This window comes from Labeo rohita, chromosome 9 (genome assembly GCF_022985175.1).
Source record: "Labeo rohita strain BAU-BD-2019 chromosome 9, IGBB_LRoh.1.0, whole genome shotgun sequence".
In the NCBI taxonomy this organism is placed as follows: Eukaryota; Metazoa; Chordata; class Actinopteri; order Cypriniformes; family Cyprinidae; genus Labeo; species Labeo rohita.
Genome location: NC_066877.1, coordinates 5,986,078 through 6,006,734, shown reverse-complemented (window position 1 = coordinate 6,006,734; position 20,657 = coordinate 5,986,078). Strand labels below are relative to the sequence as shown.

General features: G+C 33.6%; 1 protein-coding gene across 21 annotated transcripts; it reads right to left on the bottom strand.

Annotated features, from left to right (window-relative positions):
* Positions 1-606: 606 nt before the first annotated feature.
* Positions 607-18,823, bottom strand: scel (sciellin). Of its 21 annotated transcripts, XM_051118337.1 has the most exons (33): positions 18,752-18,823; positions 14,824-14,914; positions 13,626-13,673; positions 13,433-13,538; positions 13,214-13,276; positions 13,035-13,118; positions 11,186-11,221; positions 10,882-10,926; positions 10,705-10,776; positions 10,124-10,204; positions 9,879-9,932; positions 9,734-9,763; positions 9,573-9,644; positions 9,420-9,491; positions 9,168-9,221; positions 8,479-8,508; positions 6,408-6,470; positions 6,242-6,295; positions 5,867-5,896; positions 5,689-5,751; positions 5,446-5,499; positions 5,090-5,119; positions 4,908-4,970; positions 4,728-4,781; positions 2,912-2,941; positions 2,756-2,827; positions 2,599-2,670; positions 2,334-2,390; positions 2,181-2,240; positions 2,008-2,076; positions 1,826-1,934; positions 1,473-1,575; positions 607-1,393 (listed from the first exon to the last, which is right to left on the bottom strand). In XM_051118337.1, exons 3-33 carry the CDS (start codon positions 13,663-13,665, stop codon positions 1,377-1,379), a joined length of 1,839 nt encoding a protein of 612 aa, XP_050974294.1. In that variant the 5' UTR covers positions 13,666-13,673; positions 14,824-14,914; positions 18,752-18,823; the 3' UTR covers positions 607-1,376. The 21 variants fall into 21 exon arrangements, with proteins under 21 accessions (XP_050974294.1, XP_050974295.1, XP_050974303.1 ...); XM_051118338.1 differs by lacking the exon at positions 18,752-18,823 and having other exon boundaries at positions 14,824-14,954; XM_051118346.1 differs by lacking the exons at positions 2,912-2,941; positions 4,728-4,781; positions 4,908-4,970.
* Positions 18,824-20,657: the final 1,834 nt, after the last annotated feature.

The window sequence follows — 20,657 nt, the reverse complement described above, 5'->3', positions numbered from 1 at the left end:
TGACACACGTCTGTTTTACATACATTCTAAATCATAAACATCTTAAAGACATCTTAGACGTCCATTTGACATCTGATAGGAAAAGTCCTATAGACGTATTGCAGATTAGCAAACACTCTAAAAAAAAGACATCAAATAGATGAAAACGTGATGCGCATGTGATATCAGGGTAGTAAATATGTGTTCCCTATTCTAAACTGTTACTGAAAATACTATTTCAGACATTCAAAAATTCATGTTTAACTCAATGTGTTACTTGTTTCTTTGTAATTGTAATTTGTTAGCAATTTCTGAGTGTAAATTGTTCCAGTGTAAATCCTACACCAATTTTCGTCCAGTGTATTTGGGTTTCACCATTTCTGCTGAAAATCTGGTGATTTATTAAGAAATATATCAGGAGTATCTTCAGTTGCCTTTTCTCTAATTGAAATATTTCAAATTGTTTTAACTGGTAAACTGTGAATTGTTTTCCTGTGTCCTCAACATCAACTTCATTCCTAGTCTTTGTAAAATCCTTAAACTAATAAAAGTCACTTCATCAACGACATCTTCCCTTAGGAAATGCCATTAATTTTTGGTGTGAAAAGCAGCACAACAAACAAGTAATTGATTTAAAGAATTCTGTGATGTTTTGAAGTTTAGTTGGGTTGTTTCCCACTTGATAAAGATACAGAAATACAAATAATATCAACATTTTAAAAAGATTCATATGTAAAAGGTTAAATAATGTCAAAATGAATGTCAAGCTGGCCGTCTAATGGCAGCAAACTCTCTCAATCCCTCACAGAGCAATGGCTAACTTTAGCTCTTTATTTGCATCTTCTTAGGAATCCTGTCACAAGATTCCAGTTAAAGTGTCTGATGTTGATCACAGCAATTCTGAAAGCCTGCAATTCTTAAGAAATACTTCCAACACAAGCATATTCAGTTTATAGCTACAGTGGTGAAAGGCACTGCATATCTTGTCTTAGGAATGGTGTTTAACCAGATCTAAACAATAAAAGATAATCAGATGAAACTTCAGGAGAAGTATGACATTTTCTCATCATATACATGTATGCTTTAATAACATAACAACAGTGAAGGAAAAAACTAAAGCGGCTCCAAAAATATTTATTATCATGTATGATATTCTTTAAAAACATTCTTATTTTGATAATCAGATAAGATCCTTGTCGCATCATCAGGGAGGATAGCAATCAATGCAATTAATAAAACCCAAAGTCTATTTTCAAACAGAAGTCCACCACCAAAAACTTTTTTTTATGCACTTCAAATGGGCCGAGTCCAAATCAAAACCATGGGAAGGTTCTGGAATAGGCAGGTATATTTGCCATCTCTTTCATAACATCACTTCATTATTGCTAAATGTAGTTTCAGCGCATCCATTTGCCTGTAAAACAAACAATTTTGATTACTTAGCAAACACATGACTGTATGATTCAGAATATTAAAAAAATAATAAATCTTACCCTTAGTGACACCAAAGCAGCTCTCACAGTGAATGGAACGACGGTACACCCACAAACTGTCCCCTGCCTTCAGGTGTCCCAGAGAAGCATTACACACCCCGCACTATAAAAAAAAAAAATAATAATAATTTTATAACTTCAATTAAAAATGCGAAACATTATAGTTAGATAATATAAAAAAAGATACATTTCAATACACTTCATCAATAAAAGCAACAAAGATCTAAATAAAACAATCAATAAAATATATATAATACTTTAAAACATTCATACTGCATTTATAATGATTTCATAAATACTGATAATTTGAATGTACTTCAGCTACTCATTTATGTTATACAAAAATAACTAACCCTGAAACAGCTTGCGTGACAGTTGATATTCATGTCATCCAGGACAATCTTTTCATCAGTGTACATATTTTTATGGCAGACTGTGCAAATGTCCTTCCCACTTACTACCCTGCAACAAAGAGATACGCATTTAACATGTGCGCTACACATCAAGCATAATTAATATGAACTCCTGTCCATACCTTTCTGGTGATGTGTACACAGTTGTAATGGTTTGTGATGAGAGCGTGTCAGACAGGTAATCAATAGGCCTGTGGACAAAATGACATAAGTCAGTCTACAAACCTGGTCAAATGTAATGAGTAATTATTAGAAGCGGTATAGTATTTCACTGTAGACATCTGAATATGCCAACCTGTTCTCTGTGTATGTTGTTCTGGTGTAAGAAGGACTTGTGACTGAACTCCACTCATCTCTATATGCACATTTAAAGCAAAGATAAGTGTAATAAACCACGGATAATCTACCGTATCAGGCAAAGATGCTTAAATATGAAACACCATCCTACCTTTCATTTGTTGAGTACACGGTTCTGATGGATTTGGAGACGGATACATCCTCGCGACTGTATGAACGATAAAAGTCCATGTTAGAATAAACACTGCTGCAGTGAGAGTGAAGCTCTAAATAAGAGCTTAAGTATGAACGTGCACCTGCTTTTGTGCTTTTTAGCCTGTCAGTCGTAAGACTGGTTTAACTACTTAAAGGCCGAAGCAAATGTCAAACTCGCCATGAATGAGTTCACACCTTATAAAATTGCAAATGCCACATACCTGCTGTCAGTTTTTGAGCTGGCTGACTTGATTGACGCAGGTATGAGAGTATCAAACAGTTGATCCTCAGTGCTGAAGAAAATAATTCAGTCAGTGATGTTCTTTGTCTGATAAGCACTGTTGGGCGTTCACTTGGAAATATGTTGTAGGAACTCACCTCTTTGTGGAACTGACAGAATATGTTGTTGTTTTAGAGGGTGAAACATCCTCCTTGGTGTAGGTTTTGATGCTGGAATGTAAAATGTTAAGAGGTTAATAGAGCAGCCTTATTATTTTAGGTTAGTCAGCGATCTGTAAGCAAGACTGGGGTTACCTTGTGGTGGTCTTGACAGGAGAAGTTGGTCTGGACAAAAAATAAATAGAAGTTTAAGTTACACAAAATACACAAACAAACAACTAAAGCAAAATAATTAAAATTAATTAAATTAATAATTAAAAGCTTAGAGTTTACATTCTACTACAGTGGTTTAAAAGTTTATTTAACTGTACTGTATAGGCCAAAGATGTCAATTTAACTTTAAAAGGAGAATTTTAAGTATTATGTTTTGTCTTACTTTAAAGTACACATATTGTAATGTGTTTACTTATATACATGTAAAATATACTTATAATTCGAATTGTTTTTTATTTATGATTTTAACTTTCACCGCTGTTTTATTCAATTTTACATTTAAAGATAATATATTATAATATACAGTACCGTTCAAAAGTTTTTTTTAAAGTCGTCTCTTATGCTCAACAAAGTTCCATTTATTTGATCCAAAACACAGAAAAAACAGCAATATTATGAAATATTATTGCAATTTAAAATAATGGTTTACTATTTTAAATGTACTTTAAAACTATTTATTCCTGTGATGCAAAGCTGAATTTTCTGCTTCATTACTGCAGTATTCAGTGTCACATGATCCTTCAGAAATCATTCTAATATACTGATTTATTACCAAAAAACAGGAAAATGTAATACTTTTTTCAGGATTCTTTGCTGAATAAAAAGTAAAAAAAGAACAGCATTTATTTAATTTTTTTTTTAAATAAATAATTAAAAAAAATAAATTTAAAAAATAATTTATATTATGTAATAAGATATTACAATTTAAAAAATATATATATATTTTAAAAAATATTATATATATTTTTAAAAATATTATATATATTTTACATATATATATTCTATTTTATTATCTATCTTATTATTATATATATATATATATATATATATATTCTATATATTTTGAATAAATGCTGTTCTTTTTAACTCTTTATTTAAAGAATCCTGAAAAATGTATCACAGTTTCAAAAAATTGGAAATGGCTGATTCCAACATTAATAATAAATCAGCATATTGTTAATAAATCAGAATGATTACATTTTACAGTAAATTAAAATAGAAAACAGTAATTTTAAATTGTAATAATACTTCACAATATTATTGTTTTTTATGTATTTTTGATCAAATAAATGCATCCTTGATGTGCAGAAGAAACATATTTTTAAAAAACATTAAAAATCTTACTGATCCCAAACTGTTGAATGGCAGTGTATAAATGAAAAAAAACAAAAAAAAAAAAAAAACAAACAAACAAAAAAAAAAAAACGCTATTTCTTAAATATTTAAGTACTTAAGTACATGTCATAGAAGTTTCAATGGAAATTACATAAAGTATATTTTAGTTTAGCATAAATAAAGTCAGTACAATTAGCATTACACCTAACCATATTTCAAAAACATCAGAATTATGAAATGACATATAAATATGTACTTTAATCCTCTTTGCATTTAATATAAATGTAAACGACAATATAACTTAATTAAATTGCAATTAACATGCAATTAAGTGTCTGAAAACATTCAGTTCACGCTCACAAGTATGTTAAAGTGTACTTTTTCTACAAGGGATTCATTTGCAACATTTGGAAGACAATTGAGACTTTTGACAAAAGATATAGCTCATTAATTTACCTATTCTATCAATGCATGATTATATGGTTAGCAGCATTTTATTATTTGCATTTAGTATTGTTTTGTTTTTCCTTTCATGTGTGAACCATTACAACAGATGTTAGACATGTAAGTCATTTGTGGGTCGTGACCCATGTGTTAAGAAGCGCTGATCTATGGCACTCACACATCAGTGATCTCCTTTGAAGACTTCACAGTAACCACTTCAGTCTTGTAGTCACTTTAGAGACACAAAACAAGCTCAGTGAGCAACAATTCAGTCTCTAAATTCTAAGTCATTTCATTGCACTGTATCATTTTTTGCAATAAAAACAATAATTGAGTTGCTAATCTTTCACGATCCTACCTCTTTGTGCTGTAAGATGTTGTTTTAGATGGTGAAACATCCTCCTTGGTGTAGGTCTTGATGCTGTAAATGAAATAGATTAAGACGTTATATAAAATATGTCATCACATTTTTTTCAGGTTAGTCAGCAATCTAGAACTGTATTTTTTTCTGGTTAGTCAGCAAAGCTGTGCTTACTGTACCTTGTAGTGGTCTTGACAGGTGAAGTTGGTCTAGACACAAAAAAATTACAGGTTCACTATTAATATACATACAACAATAAGTGTTCACAATCCATTATACCAAATATAGCACACTTAAAACAAAATACTGAAATTCATTCATATGAAATGTATAGGCCCAACAATATAAAAAATGATTAACATAATATAAGCTGAATGGTAAAATCTTTTTGTTTACCAAATGTACTCAACAAAATGTATGGGATAACCATTGCTATTTAGCATTTTCCCCTGCCGTCTGTGACTGTCAAAACAGACCCGCAGGTCATTCGTGGGTCATGAACCACTGGTTGCGAAGACAGATCTATGACACTCACACATCAATGATGTCCTTTGAAGACTTCACAGTAACCACTTCAGTCTTGTAGTCACTTTAGAGACACAAAACAAGTGCAGTGAGCAATGATTTAGTCTCTAAATGCAAGTTAATGCATTTATGCATAATGCATTATATTTTACATTATATAATGCATAATGCATTATATTTTACATTATATAATGCATAATGCATTATATTTTGCAATAAGAACTGTGATGTGAACAATCTTTCAAGAGCCCACCTCTTAGTGCTGTAAGATGTTGTTTTAGGTGGTGAAACATCCTCCTTGGTGTAAGTCTTGATGCTGTAAATAAAATAGGTTAAGAGGTTAACAAAAGTCAATAGTAACCACATTTTTTTTTAGGTTAGTCAGCAGGCGTATTTGTTCTGGTTAGTCAGCAAGGCTGTGGTTATGGTACCTTGTAGTGGTCTTGACAGGTGAAGTTGGTCTAGACAAAAAAAAATTACAGGTTCAGTGTAAATATACATATAACATAAAAAAAACACACACAAAAAAAGTTTGAAATATGAAAAAATTAACACAACAATTAACAATAATTAACATTACATAAGCTGAATATGAAAATCATTTTCATTTACTAAATATACTCAACAAAATGTATGGAGTAACTTTAAAAGTTGTTTCTATTCCATTTATGCATGAATATATGGTAAGTCGCCTGGACTATTGCTATTTAGCATTTTTCCCTGCTGTCTGTGACTGTCAAAACAGACCCGCAGGTCATTTGTGGGTCATGAACCATTGGTTGCGAAGACTGATCTGTGACACTCACACATCAATGATCTCCTTTGAAGACTTCACAGTAACCACTTCAGTCTTGTAGTCACTTTAGAGACACAAAACAAGTGCAGTGAGCAGTGATTTAGTCTCTAAATGCAAGTTAATGCATTATATTTTGCAATAAGAACTGTGATGTGAACAATCTTTCAAGTGCCCACCTCTTTGTGCTGTAGGATGTTGTTTTAGGTGGTGAAACCTCCTCCTTGGTGTAAGTCTTGATGCTGTAAATGAAATAGGTTAAGAGGTTAATAAAAGGCATTAGTAATCAGTGTTGGAGATAACGCATTATAAGTAATGTGAGCTATGTAATCAGATTCCAGTTTTCCAAGTAACTAGTAAAGTAATGCATTACTTTTTAATTGACAAGAATATACCTGAGTCACTTTTTCAAATAAGTAATGCCAGTTACTTTTTTCCCCCATTTATTGACTGACTAGTCTCCTGTCCCCATGTTGAGAAAAATTGGAAGTACAGAGGCATTGTGTACACTGTGTGAACATGATGATACTGTAGTTCTAGACTAAATGTGAACATGCATTTACTCATTTCACTTGCAAAACAGATTTGGTCTTCATCAAAATGAATTAAAACGGTGAAATACAAACTCTGTTATACTGACCACAATTATAAACGTAACACTTTTGTTTTTGCCCCCATTTGTCATGAGCTGAACTCAAAGATCTAAGACTCCTTCTATGTTCACAAAAGGCCTATTTCTTTCAAATATTGTTCACAAATCTGTCAAAATCTGTGTCAGTGAGCACTTCTCCTTTGCTGAGATAATCCATCCACCTCACAGGTGTGGTATATCAAGATGCTGATTAGACAGCATGATTATTGCACAGGTGTGCCTTAGGCTGGCCACAATAAAAGGCCACTCTAAAATGCGCAGTTTTATCACACAGCACAATGCCATAGATGTAGCAAGTTTTAAGAGCTGTTGCCCGTGAATTGAATGTTCATTTCTCTACCATAAGCCGTCTCCAAAGGCGTTTCAGAGAATTTGGCAGTACATCCAACCGGCCTCACAACCGCAGACCATGTGTAACCACACCAGCCCAGGACCTCCACATCCAGCATCTTCACCTTCAAGATCGTCTGAGACCAGCCACCCGGACAGCTGCTGCAACAATCGGTCTGCATAACCAAAGAATTTCTGCACAAACTGTCAGAAACCGTCTCAGAGAAGCTCATCTACATGCTCGTCATCCTCATCAGGGTCTCGACCTGACTGCAGTTCGTCAGTTCGGGCAAATGCTGGCATATTGGAGAGGATGAATCCCACGGATGAATCCCAGTTTTCACTGTACAGGGCAGATGGCAGACAGCGTGTATGGCGTTGTGTGGGTGAGCGGTTTGCTGATGTCAACATTGTGGATCGAGTGCCCCATGGTGGCGGTGGGGTTATGGTATGGGCAGGCGAATGTTATGGACAATGAACACAGGTGCATTTTACTGATGGCACAGATAACGTGACGAGATCCTGAGGCCCATTGTTGTGCCATTCATCCACGACCATCACCTCATGTTGCAGCATGATAAAGCACCGCCCCATGTCCTGGAAGCTGAAATCATCCAACTTCTTGCATGGCCAGCATACTCACCGGACATGTCACCCATTGAGCATGTTTGGGATGCTCTGGATCGGCGTATACAACAGTGTGTTCCAGTTCCTGCCAATATCCAGCAACTCTGCATAGCCATTGAAGAGGAGTGGACTCCTTGATCAACCTGATCAACTCTATGCGAAGGAGATGTGTCGCAGTGCGTGAGGCAAATGGTGGTCACACCAGATAACCCTGGACCCCCCCAATACAGTAAAACTGCACATTTTGGAGTGGTCTTTTATTATGGCCAGCCTAAGGCACCCCTGTGCAATAATCATGCTGTCTAATCATCACCTTGATATGCCACACCTGTGAGGTGGATGGATAATCTCAGCAAAGGAGAAGTGCTCACTAACACAGATCTAGACAGATTTGTGAACAATATTCGAGAGAAACAGAACTTTTTATATTAAAAACAAGCAAGCCCTGTCCAGATTTCAAAAGTAACACAAAAGTAATGTTATGCATTACTTTCCATTAAAAGTAACTAAGTAACATAATTAGTTACTTTTTTAGGAAGTAACGAAATATTGTAATGCATTACTTTTAAAAGTAACTTTCCCCAACACTGTTAGTAACCACATTTTTTCCAGGTTAGTCAGCAAGGCTGTGGTTACGGTACCTTGTAGTGGTCTTGACAGGTGAAGTTGGCCTAGACAAAAAGAATTATAGGTTCAGTGTTAATATACAAACAATATTAAAAACAAACATACAAAAAATAGTATGAATTGAATGGAATTATGGGATAATATCAGATTACACCAATTTTACATTGCACATTAAGTAGTGACGGGACAAGGTATCCCTATAGCTTATAGACCAAAAACACCCAGAAATGTGCTTATGATCGTAACAATATGAAAAAAAAAATTACATGAGTTTTTTTTTTCTCCCTTTTTTTTTTTTTTTGCAATTTTGTCTTTGCATGAGTATATGGTTGCATTTGACTATTTGTCTTTTTTTCTATTATTTTTTTTAGTGCTGTCAAACGATTAATCATCCATCAACCATGATCATCAAATCAACCATTACATGTATTATGTAAATATACATACTCACACAGTATATATTTTGAAAATATTTACATATGTATATTTATATTCATATAATAAATATTTTTTAAATATATACATGCATGTGTGTGTATTTATATATACACATAATAAATATACACAGTACACACACACACACATATATTATGTAAACAAAAACTTTTATTTGGTATGCGATTAATCGCGAATAATCGTTTGACAGCACTAAATTTTTTCTCTCATCATTTGTGGTTGAGAAGCGCTAATCTTTGACACTCACACATCAATGATCTCCTTTGATGTCTTCACTGTAACCACTTCAGTCTTGTAGTCACTTTAGAGACAAAAAAAAAAGCACATTATTTATAATTTTTTTCTACAATATATACTAGATTATCAATTGTGGAAGTAGAATCTTACAGCATGCTGAGGTCGATACTGCGATGAAAATAATCTTTCTTAACATTTACATTTTGTGGAGTTTGTTGTTTGTTTGAGCTCTTTAGTTTATATATATGCAAATGCCACATACCTGCTGTCAGATTTTGTATTGGCTGACTTGATCGATGTTGGTATGAGAGTATCAAACAGTTGATCTTCAGTGCTGTAGAAAAGCACTCAGTGAGTTAAGTTCTTTGTCTTGCAATGACTAAAAAGCATTTGACCATTTAAAGCAGATTCTGACCTCTTTGTGGACTTGACAGAATATGATGTTGTTTTAGTGGGTGAAACATCCCCTTTGGTGTAGGTTTTGATGCTGGAATTTAAAATATTAGAGGTTAAGAAACTTTAGCTCAGTTTTGTTCAGTTTAGTCCGTAATTTAGGCAAGGTTGTGATTGTTATACCTCGTGGTGGTCTTGACAGGTGAGGTTGGTCTAAAAAGAAATACAGGTTTGATTTTAACACACACAAAAAATAAAAAACAACAAAGATTAATTGAATTCTGAGACTATTTTTTTTTTTTTTTACCAAATATTCTATAACACTCACCCATCAACAGTGTCCTTTGATGACTTGACAGTAACGACCTCAGTCTTGTAACCACTTTAGAAACAGATAACATACGCAGTGAGACATACATGCACAATTTTGCACATTTAAGCCACAAATAAATATGAATTTTACTGAATTAGATAAAATATAAAACCAATACATTTTTCTGTCTATTTGAACAGTATATCTATGTATCAGTTTTTTTATTTGTGTGATGTGCATGTTAAACTGAGCTGATTTACCTAGAACTCTTGGTGTTTAAATCTGTCAGGTCTTTATCGGTGAGTGCTGCAGACTTGGTAGATGATTTCACCACTTCCTGCCTGAGGACAAGTAGACAACACCGTTATTATCATGACAACTCTCTGAGAGTTTAGCATGGTAATTAATATAAATGGCGAAGTTAATGTGTCTGGTCTTGGTGGAATAGATCTGCTACGCTGCTGCGGCAGAGCTTCTGTGAGCATGTAAGAAATACTGAAATAGCCTCCATATATACCATACATGAATCACCCTGTAGCATATCTATACAGGTGGAGCTGGGGAAGGTGGAGGGTTTCTGAAGTGTGCTGCAACTGCACTAGCAAGCACTAGCCGAGTATTTGAATGTTGAGCAGCAGCTCATTGACTGTGCCATGTGAATAATGATGTCATTGTGTCAGACTGAGTTAGAACCATCTAGAACCATCCGCACCATCTTGAGTTTTATGACAGAACTTTGGATTTATAGTGCGTGTATGAACTGACATGTTCTGTGATTGCAAGCTGAGATGAATGTGGTGTGAAATAGTTATATTAATATGATGTTCTTTCAGCATCTTACTTGGTAGTGGTCACTGTTGTCTCGGTTATCTTTGCACCATCTTTGACTGTTGTTGTTGTGGTAGTAGTAGAGCTGAAAGAGCAATCATTAGTTTTGTAAGAAGCTAGTTCTCAATCATGCATTAAGTCAGTCAGTCATTCATCAGTCATTTATGCAGGTGTGTCTCAGGGGTGTTACCTTTTCCTGGGCTCCGCTTTCACGCTTGTTTTAATTCCTGTGGTTCTGTAGGGTTGGGTCGGGAAGATAATTGAGTGTTTAACATGTTTTAAATTCCCATCATTTTTGGCTTCTGCTAACTTTCACAAACAGGTTTTAAACACAGCAAACGTTGCTGACTAATTGTATTGTAAATCTAAGTCTACGTTCTTCAACAGATTAAGTATTATTGTGCTGTATAATACTAAGGTTTTCCTAAATGAGACAAATTTAAACAATAAACGTTGTGCTTTTTCAGTGCTAGAAAAGAGTGAGTATATTTTACCTGGTTTCATTCAGTTTGTCCTGGCTGCCACCAAATCTACACATTGAAAACAATCATGTGAGACCATTTGTTTTGACTTTATCACATAAACTTGCTTCAAAGAACCCATTTCCTCCACATCAGAAATCTTAATTATGACAAAAGTCACCATTTTGACACACAGTCTCAATATTATGGAATTGTTATGAGACAAAAAGTAGAAATTGTGGGAGTCAAAATCACAATTTATACTAAACCACAAATCTGAGTTAAAAAGTAGAAATTGTGCTAATTTTTTCACAACTATGACTTTTTATCTCATAGTTTTGACTTTTTATGTCATTTCAACATATTTTATGACTGACATAATTTCAATTTCAACTTTGTATCAAAAATCTCAGCTAATTTCGACTTTATCTCAATTATGACTTTTATGTGATCATTTCAACATTTTTATGTTATAATTATAACATAATACAACTTCTGTCATAATATTGACCTTTTATGTCTTTGTGTTTTTTTAAGGACTGACATAATTTTAATTTCAACTTTGTATGAAAATTCTGGACTAATTTTGACTTTGTATCTCCATTATTACTTTAGGTCATCATCATGTCAACATTTTATGTCATAATTATAACAAACCAACTTCTGTCATAATGTTGACTTTTATGTGATCATTTCAACATTTTAATGTCATAATTATAACAAGCCAACTTCTGTCATAATGTTGACTTTTTATCTCATAGTTTTGACTTTTTGTGTCATCATTTCAACATTTAATTTAAGACTGACAATTTCAATTTCAAATGTGTATCAAAATTCTCGACTAATTTTGACTTTGTATCTCAACTACGACTTTTATGTCGTCATATCAACATTTATATCAACATGATATTGACTTTTTATCTCAACGTTTTGACTTATTTCAGCATTATTTATGACTGACATAACTGATATAATTTCAACTTTGTATCAAAAGTCTCAACTAATTTTGACTATCTCAATTATTACTTGTCATCATTTCAAAAGTTTGTCATAATTATAACAATTTACCTTGTGTCAATAATGATGACTTTTTCCTCATAATCATGACTTAGCATCTTAATCTTGATTTTTATCTCATAATCATGCATTTCATAATGTATCATGCATGTCAAGTATGAGAAATTGTGTTATATGAGTTTATCATAACTATGACTCTCATCTCACAGTTTTGACTTTTTATGTCAGTATTTCAACATATTTTATGCCTGACATAACTTCAGTTTCAATTCCTGACTAATTTTGACTTTTTTAGACTTTCTGACAATAATGACTTTTATGCGATCATTTTAACATTTTTGTCAATTATGTCATCATTTCAACATTTTGTTATGACTGACATAACTTTGTATCAAAATTCTTGACTAATTTAGACTTTTTTTAAATTTCAGATAAATATGACTTTTATGCGATCATTTTGACATTTTTGTCACAATTATAACATAATCCAACTTCTGTCATAATACTGACTTTTTATCTCATAGTTTTGACTTTTTATGTCATTATTTCAACATTTTTTATGACTGACATAATTTCAATTTCAACTGTGTATCAAAATTCTCAACTAATTCCAGAATTTCAACTTTGCTATAATTCTGTCATAGTTTTGACGTTTTATCTCATAATCATGACTCTCATAATTATGCATCTCATAATTTAATTGTTTTTATCTTATAATTACAATTTTTAGGTCATAATTATAAATTATTATTATTATTTATTTTATTTTTTTGTGGTAGAAACTGGCGTCCATACTAGTGTACACAATGTTATGTACTGTGTAATCTGATGTTTGTAAACCATGGTAAAACATTTAATGTATTACCTTTTACTGAGCGCTTGGACAGAGGTACCTGAAGTGGTTACAGTGGTGGTTTTGCTCTCAGTTTTGCTAGTTTTATCTTGAGGGCTTCATGAGAAAAAGAACATAAGGATTTCATATTACAATTTTTAATTGCAACATGTGAGATAAACAAACAAAAGTGTTTTGACGAGAACAACTACCTGACAAGATTTTCGTTGGACCTGTAACGACTCAGAACAGCTTTGCCGAAGTTCGTATCACGTCTGTTGAAAAATGGGGAAACATAAATTAGGCTTGTCGGTTGCTTACTCTGTCAGACACACATAAATCCTGCTGACATAAATAGTACAGAGGCGTGATGTTAAACAAGTTGCGTCTGTCTGGTTTGTTGTTAATTGATGAGTGTGTCGAAAACTTACTCGACTTTCTCGTCCTCATTCGTATTTGTCCTAATCCAGCTATTGTCCTTCAGCAGGGCTTTCTTTTTGCCATCATCCACTGGTTTAGTGGATTTAGTGCTTGTAACTGTTTTTAATAAACATAATAGGTATGATTTGATTATGGAAGTACTTATTATATAGTACAAGAACAGTGTCATATGAGTTTTCTCACCTGTTTGGGGTTTACTGTATCCCTTTGGGGTGAAAGACATGGTGTATGCTATAAGATGGAAATGATACACATTATTACATTTGCAGATACAGTATGAAGTCATTTCTAACAAAGCTGCTATCCAGAAGATGGTGCCACTAGACAATACATTGAGTGTCAATGAAGCATCAAGTGCATGAAATTTCACAAATCACGGTTAAAACATTCCATTCGTAGTGCTGTTTGATGTAGTGCCTTTCACTTCATACTTTCCTAGATACACCCAAAACTAGTTTGTCCTGATCCCTGCACAGACACACCCTGTTCAAACACCTGCCACCGAAACCATAGCAACATTCTCATGCTTGGAGAGGAACGTCACATGCACTGAACATCACACAGCAACATGGGAGGTTTCACTGGATTTCTTGTAGCATAGGTTAAAATGGTAAAACATATAATAAAAAATAAACTTTCTTTTGCTGATCTTCACATTTGGATAGCTGACATGAAATAACTGTAGGAAAGCTTACATGCTAAACTCATTTAAAACAATATTTTACTATATGGTTTTAATTAATATGCATGCTGTTTTTATGACTTCCTTTTAGAGAGACTAGGCTAGGCTACCATAAGCAGTTTTTATACAAACGATTTAAATATGTTTTAAATTAACGCATCATAGAAATATACATCATAGCAATTTTAACAAGAAATCTTGGAGTGTATTTAAAAGTCCAAAGACACATTATACATCAACTAACTACTCATCCATAAAAACAATTACAAATCGGAATCACCGCTTGTGGGGTTTGCAAATCATTGCCAAAAATAACAGTCCAGAAACTACTAGACGGAGAAACTTATGTATTTCGATTTTGATTTGAAAAGAAAACCACTGTCCCACTTTACATATAGAAGCACAATTCTAATTATATTTGTGAAAAAACAACAGTAAATGTCCTTCAGTCTCACCTTGACAATGTAAACTGTTCTAACATGCACTGTGTAACTACTACTAAACATAATGTTTAATTTGCTACAGTTTTACAATACATCCATATCACAAGACAAAACATGCTTTAGATATGACCACTAATCTAAAAACCCTTTGATTCCACAAACAAGCTAAACATATTAACCATGAAAATAGCAGCTAGAACAGATTTGAGAGACACACATACAGATAAATTTCTATGTGGGAAGAGAACAGTCATACCTTGGTATTTCAGGTGCGCGGGATGTGATAGAGATGTGATTAGGTGAGAATAACATAGAGTTTACTGCTCTTCCCCTCTTACATATTTGACCTGGGTAGGGAAGGCAAGACCAGTGAAAGGTGTGGCTTCGTATGACACACACCAGAGCAACTGAACCTGAACTGTCAGCACAGCTATGTCAATGTAGTTTACAGTAGGGGTGTGTCTTCACGAGGTCTTTCCCTCCAGCTGATGAAAAGCGCTAAGTAATGAATGTCAAGACGTCGGCTGCCAATTGTCTGTCTTAGAAAACTATGTAAAGGCCACCATAACAACCTCCACCAAGATTTCAAGATAAAACTGTTTGGGGTGTTGCTCTCAAGGTGTAAAAGTTCAGTTATTTTCCATGTCTTTGTAACTACTTGTGAAATTTACAAGCAATTTCTGAGCTGAAACTGTTTCAAGATAAACCCTACAAACCCTATGTGCTGAAGGCTTGGCGATACAACATTACATAACGAATCTCAGAAGATAAAACCCTCCGAACCAGAAACGTTCTAAATCAACAGGTGTGCTGTTGCTTAAGCATGTGGCTTGTTAGGTTTGTGCTTTATTGTGAGAGGGTAAAGTGTAAGTTAAGCTACAACATGTCTGATAGCAGATATGAAAAGTATGTCTGTGGGGTGTGACACTGTGGTTCATATTAATCACACCCTTTCTCAATAGTTTTAAAGTGTGTAATATGCAAAAGACAATCAAGCTTGTTGACATTCGAATGAGGAAGACGCAGCTACTTGTGTTACACCAAACATGCTTCATCTTTTATATGCAAATACTGACGTTTGCAAATACAAGGTTTTGAGGAGTGAGAATGCAATGATTGTATTTAACTGGAAACAGTGTGCTTCTAAGGGTTTGAATAAGATTATTTTAACTTCTTGTTCAGTTTCTTCAATTAAAACAAGCTTAGGTTACACAGTTGCTGAACATTTTATTACTACAACTTAATTTCATTATCTTCAGTTGACTCAAATATCTCAAACTGAAGTTTAAATATGTTTCCTTTGCACAGGACTCAATTGAGAGAGTAAATGTTGAAATACGTTTTATTTTTGTAAAGGCAAAGCCATGTTTAAAGTTCTGTTGTACATTTAAAAGAGTTTCTGAGGTTGACGTTTTTGCGGTTAACATTGTTCTGATAAGTGGAACTTGTGGTTAGGTTGTAGGATGGTTACATAACTATTGTGTTAGTTGTTTCATTCAAGACTCATCATCATTCGGCTATATTGGTGGCACTGAATGTAATCAATGCCACTGAACTGAACGAAACTTGCATATTTTGCTGATTATTGCTGCTGAAAATGGTCAATTATTGTCATGTTTTGGGCTGTACTAATCGGTTGGACTGGGAAAAACATTTGGAGTACCAGTGTTGCCAAGTCTGTGGTTTTCCCGCGGAACTGGGCTACTTTTACATTGTTGCCGCGGGTTGTTTTTTTATGTCCATGGGTTGAAGCAACCCCAGTAATGTGATATTTATCCCCTTGGAATGCTGATATTAATTGGAGAACCCCACCAAAATCGTGTATTTTACCCCACGGAAGCAATTTTTAGTGGAAAACGGGATTGGGCTAGTTTTGGGCTCGTATTGAGTAGCAATTGGGCAGGTTTTGTTCTTAAAAAAAAACAGGGAACCTTGCTATAGACTGCCAAAAGTTAAAACAAATCAAGGAGAAGAGTGCAAAAAAGAAGAGTGTTTGAGGAACAAAAGGTGTTTGTGTTTGGCCAAACTGAACTAGGATTTTGAGAGCAAGAATCTTGACAACATTCATGTTTGTTCTTATCATTTCTGGTCAGGTAGGTAAAAATATTAGGCTAATATCTTAATTAATACTGCTTGTATGTATATTTACCACCCATTAACTTTAGTTTGTCAAAATATTATTGTGCTCCTGCTTACTAAGTCCTTCTCTATATGATTTAGTGATTTATGTTTTTTCTGTGGTTTAGACAGCATTAATTAGCAGAACAACATATTCAGTAGTACATTTACCACGAAATCAATGCTGTTGTTTACATCCGAGTCAGTGTTAATTTTGACAGGCATTTTTGATTTAGTCTTAGTCTTTATCTTGAGACTAATGCTTTATAGTCTTAGTCACATTTTAGTCATTTGAGTCTTTCATAGTTTCAGTCTAGTTTTAGTCGAACGAAAATTCATTGCATTTGTGTCAACTTTTAGTCATTACTTTTAGTCAAACTGCAGTTACCAACATTTATTTTGGTAGCTATTTTAGTCTTCAAACAAAAATAATCATTAATTCTTTAGACCAAACCAAAGCTTATGATAAATTAGAATCAAGGATTGAATTTGGAAAAACTTGAATAAATTCTGACAATTTTCTTTTTTTGGGTGAACTATCCCTTTAACAGTATGGAAAAATGAGTACTTATTATTATACTTGTACTTCTACTTATTATTATATAATTATTCTAATTATAGTTGTTCATTTATATATATGTGACCCTGGACCACAAAACCAGTCTTAAGTCGCTGGGGTATATTTGTAACAATAGCCAAAAATACATTTTATGGATCAAAATTATTGATTTTTCTTTTATGCTAAAAATCATTAGGAAATTAAGTAAAGATCAAGTTTCATGAAGATATTTAGTAAAATTCTTACTGTAAATATATAAAAACTATATATTTATATGCATTAGTAAGAGCTTCATTTGGAAGGTGATTTTCTGAATATTTAGATTTTTTTGCACCCTCAGATTCCAGATATTCAAATAGTTGTATCTCAAACAAATATTGTCCTATCATAACAAACCATACATCAATGTATTTAAATTTATTCAGCTTTCAGATGATGGATAAAGCTCAGTTTCAAAAAATTGACCCTTATGACTGGTTTTGTGGTCCAGGGTCACATATATAATTTATAATTTTTGAAAAAGAGGCACAAATACACTAGAGATACAAATTAAACTCATTCTTCAGATACAGTAAGTTTAATTAACATGTAGGCTATACATTTATGTAACATCTTTTTGTTTACATTAACGACAGATAGGTGTCCCTTTAAGACAGAAGGCATGCATGTAATACTGACACATTTTTCCATCACGGCTGCCACGCCGAGAAGGGTGTTCCTGCACAACCGGAGGCTGCAGTTTCAGGACCGCATTACTAGGACCCTACAGTTTTTTTGTATTATTTTATTTTATTTATTTACTGTATATATGTATGTATTGGCGTCTCATACTATTTAATAGCGCTTGCTATTCGATTCTGTATATTATTATTTTTTAAAGAAATATGTAGTTGTTTAATTGTATACACTTAATTATTGTCCTAACCGACTCCTAACCCTTAACATGCACAACCATAATGTTTCTGGCTTTGCTACTGTTGGGACACTTTTGCTTACTGCTCCGCGCTTTGCTCCCTGTTTATATACTTTTCTCAGACTTTTCACAACACTAAATTAAAAACTTTTCATAACTGGAATAATACTACGAAAAAGGAGACATTTGAATTATTGTAAATACAATATCAGTCCTCATTATAAACACAAAATAATAATAATCAACTTTAATATTCAGTGAGGACAATTAGACTATGATTTATGTGATGGGGGGCGGTGAAGGGCCTGGATAAAGGTTGAGAACCACTGGCCTATAGGATGTATTTTCAATGTCCGGTAGTCCTCAAATAACATTCATCAACGTCTTGTCTTTGTCACAGAAAAAATGTTCGTTAACGAATATTTTTCGTCGTCGTCTTCGTTGACGAAATTAACACTGATCCGTGTATTGTCAATATGGACCGCATCCGGGTAACTGACCAAACCCTGAAGTAGCTCTGCTACTGTCAATGCTTTAAAAAATTAAAAGTTTATGTCTAAAATAAAGACAAGGTAAGTTTGTGTGAACACTTACCTAGGGTGACCAAAAGTCCTCTTTTCCCCAGACAACTTTAAATTGCCATAGTGAAACCATCGGTTGTTTTCACTAAAAAAAAAAATAATTTTAATACTTTTTAATGTCAAACGCTTGTCTTGTCTTGCTCTCCCTGAACTCTGTGTATTCTGACTCAAGACAGTTAGGGTATGTCGAAAAACTCCAATCGTATTTTCTCCCTCAACTTCAAAAATCATTTCAAAATCATCCTACATCACTGCAGAAGTACCGACACAGTCTTTGCAAAGTAAAAGTAACAGTCAATATATATAGATCAGTGGCATTTGACATTAAAAAGTATATAAATTGTGTTATTTTTCTGAAAATAACCGATCGTTTTGCTAGATAAGATCCTTCTTTCTCGGCTGGGATCGTTTACAACCGCATTTGGGATCATTTGAAGCTGCATTTAAACTGCATTTTGTAAGTTCAAAATCGGGGCACCATATCAGTCCATTATATGGAGAAAATCCTGAAATGTTTCCCTCAAAAAACATAATTTCTTTATGGCTGAAGAAACAAAGACATGAACATCTTGGATGGCAAGGGGGTGAGTACATTATCTGTCAGTTTTTATTCTGGAAGTGGACTTCTCCTTCAAGTGCCTAGATTTTGGCTTTGTTTTCCTAATGTTTTCATACTTGCTAAAAGTAATGACTGAAAAAGAGTTTTACAAATAGCATGCAGGCATTGCACATAATCGACCAATAAGGAGAGCGAGAAGGCGGGATCTAGAGAGAAACAGCTCAAAACGACTCCAATACCTTACATTTAATGTAAGAGGACGATTGAGGGCACATCAATAGGATAACAAAGCCAAACCCAGGATATTTTAGGCAATTTTGAAATCCCAGCCAGTAGATGTCTGGGAAAATTAGTATGTAAACTCACTCTGAAACGAAGTAAAATTTAATTTAATCACTTTAGTTTTATCTTAATTTAATTTTAATATCACTTTTAATTTTATTTACCTGCTTAATTTGACTTTACTTAAATCTTGCAAAAGAAAATGTAGATAGATGGATACATACTCAGTCGCATCATTTCTTTTAAAAGATAAGAAAAGCAATCAGGATAATGTGCCTTATTTCTTGCTCTCTGCTTACAGCTTTATCACGTACTATCAGAATTAAATGTGATGCGTATAACTGATCTTGATTCAGTTTAGACTAAAAAATAATCACAAACTCTTGTGTTTCAGACATGGCTATTTGGTGACATACAAAAATATTAATTAAGTCTATATTAGGTGAATCTGCAGCTTTAAATAAACTGTCTTTGAAAACAAAACCCAGTCATGTATACTTTCCACTTGTACCTGCCCGGAAGTTTCTAGAGATCCTGTAGACCTTGATTAGCTGGTTCAGGTGTGTTTAATTAGGGTTGGAACTCGGCTAGAAAATGGCCCTCCAGGAACAGGATTGGACAGCTGTTCGGTTTACAAATTAATAAATAGATTAAATACATACCATTTAATAACACTAAATCATAGCTGTAATATAGATTTTGTTGAGAGGTTTGACAAAGTGACTGGAATTTGTTGAGGTATCATTTTATCACTAAAGTGTAGATGAAATGTTAATTAATTCTGGGTACACTGTTGTAATTATATTATCCTTACCTCAATATTGTTGAAAGAAAAGTGATTTAGAAGCAGCCTTATTTGTATGGTCAAAAATGCATCATCATTGACTTAGCATTGTTTTTAATGGTTTCTTACAATAGATCACTTTAGCACTGACGTTTCTCACCACTAGATGGGGCGAGAAATTAAAAAAAGCAGTTCATGTTAAATTTGCGTTCATGAATTTACTGCAGTGACGTTTTAAAATGAAGCATGTCTAATTAAGAATTTATACTTAGCTGCAGTTGTTTTCATTTTAGA